The sequence below is a fragment of the Loa loa genome (genome assembly GCF_000183805.2).
Source record: "Loa loa unplaced genomic scaffold supercont3.3, whole genome shotgun sequence".
Lineage (NCBI taxonomy): Eukaryota > Metazoa > Nematoda > Chromadorea > Rhabditida > Onchocercidae > Loa > Loa loa.
The window spans coordinates 888,284-889,585 of record NW_018108183.1 but is presented as its reverse complement, the minus strand read 5'-3'; the positions used below and the strand labels follow the sequence as shown (position 1 = coordinate 889,585).

At 26.0% G+C, this 1,302-nt stretch overlaps 1 protein-coding gene across 1 annotated transcript in view; it reads left to right on the top strand.

Annotated features, from left to right (window-relative positions):
- LOAG_16445 (hypothetical protein) overlaps positions 1-1,302 on the top strand; it is a gene marked incomplete at both ends in the record, with an annotated part of 11,482 nt that overhangs the window by 4,364 nt on the left and 5,816 nt on the right. The window contains one exon of the mRNA XM_020449097.1: positions 1,135-1,188. Coding sequence (XP_020307470.1) covers positions 1,135-1,188 — 54 coding nt within the window. The remainder of the gene's footprint in view (positions 1-1,134; positions 1,189-1,302) is intronic.

The window sequence follows — 1,302 nt, the reverse complement described above, 5'->3', positions numbered from 1 at the left end:
ATAATAATATATATATATATATATATATATATATATATATATATATATATATATATATATATATATGCAGAGAGAGAAAAAGAAGGAAATGAACAGCAAATTTGAGACCATCTTAATCTTTATTCAGTCACAAAAGAATAAAATAATTGTTCAGATGTAACAAAAGTTTGTATAAGTAAATGAAAAGCATATTGAAAATGGCAAATAAATGAATATCATATTCATTTAACTGTTCTCTTCGCTCGGTATAAATAAGGTTTTATATCTTGAAAATATAACTCAAAAGCATAATTGGAATATTATCATATCCGATTTGATACTCATTACCAATACGATTACTTAGACGTAATTACTGGAATTGGAAAAAATTATCCTTATCCAGTGAAATTGTTACGTCATGCATAATGTAAACAGAGCAACGGTGACAGGTGATGGAAGTGAAAGAAATAAAAATTAACATTAAGCAGCAGATCAAATCTGATTTTTGTTATCTTAGCTAATTAGTTAGTGGGAAGTGGTAAGCAAAAGGAGAAGAAAGAGCGGAAGAAAGCGATATGATGAAAGGAAAACTTGATGATTATTGAATGTCTTATTAATATCATCCAAATAACAATTGTCTCAACAACTCATCTCTATTTTACAAACTTTTAAAACCTTTATTTCAACATAGCAAAACAAAGATCGCTTTTAATAACACCCTTTATCATTCTTCTCTAAGATGTAACAATTTTAATAATGACAACAAATCAATTTTTTAGTGTTACAATTGCTTAAAAAATGGTAAAAGAGAAAAAATGTTAATAATAATACTGAAAGTATTTAAATGGGAAAAAATTGAAATTTTCAATGAAAATGAGAATAGCATGGACATTAAAAAAGCGAAACAACGGAGAGCTTTCCTTGAATAAAACTTTAAAATCTGATAAATGGAAAGTTTTCCTGAATTATTTCATGAAATAATTGCCATTTCATTGATTCGTTGATTTTCTTTATTTAATTATCATAGAAGTTTGACAATTCATTTCGCTCCTTTTGTTTACTGTAAAAATTTGAAGAATTTCTCTAAAAATTATACAATCCTTTATAGATTCATAATTGAACAAAAAAAGAAAAATTAAAGAATATGGATTTCAGTTATTGGGTTGCACCTTATATGTATGGTCTAATGACTCTTGCTCAAACAATAAGGCAGGTTTCCTTTTTTTTTTTTAATTGCTTATATCAATTGTTGATACAAGTTTGATAAAGCAGTTCATTTGTGATGATTATATGTTCACTTCATTCAAGTCATTTTTCATTCCA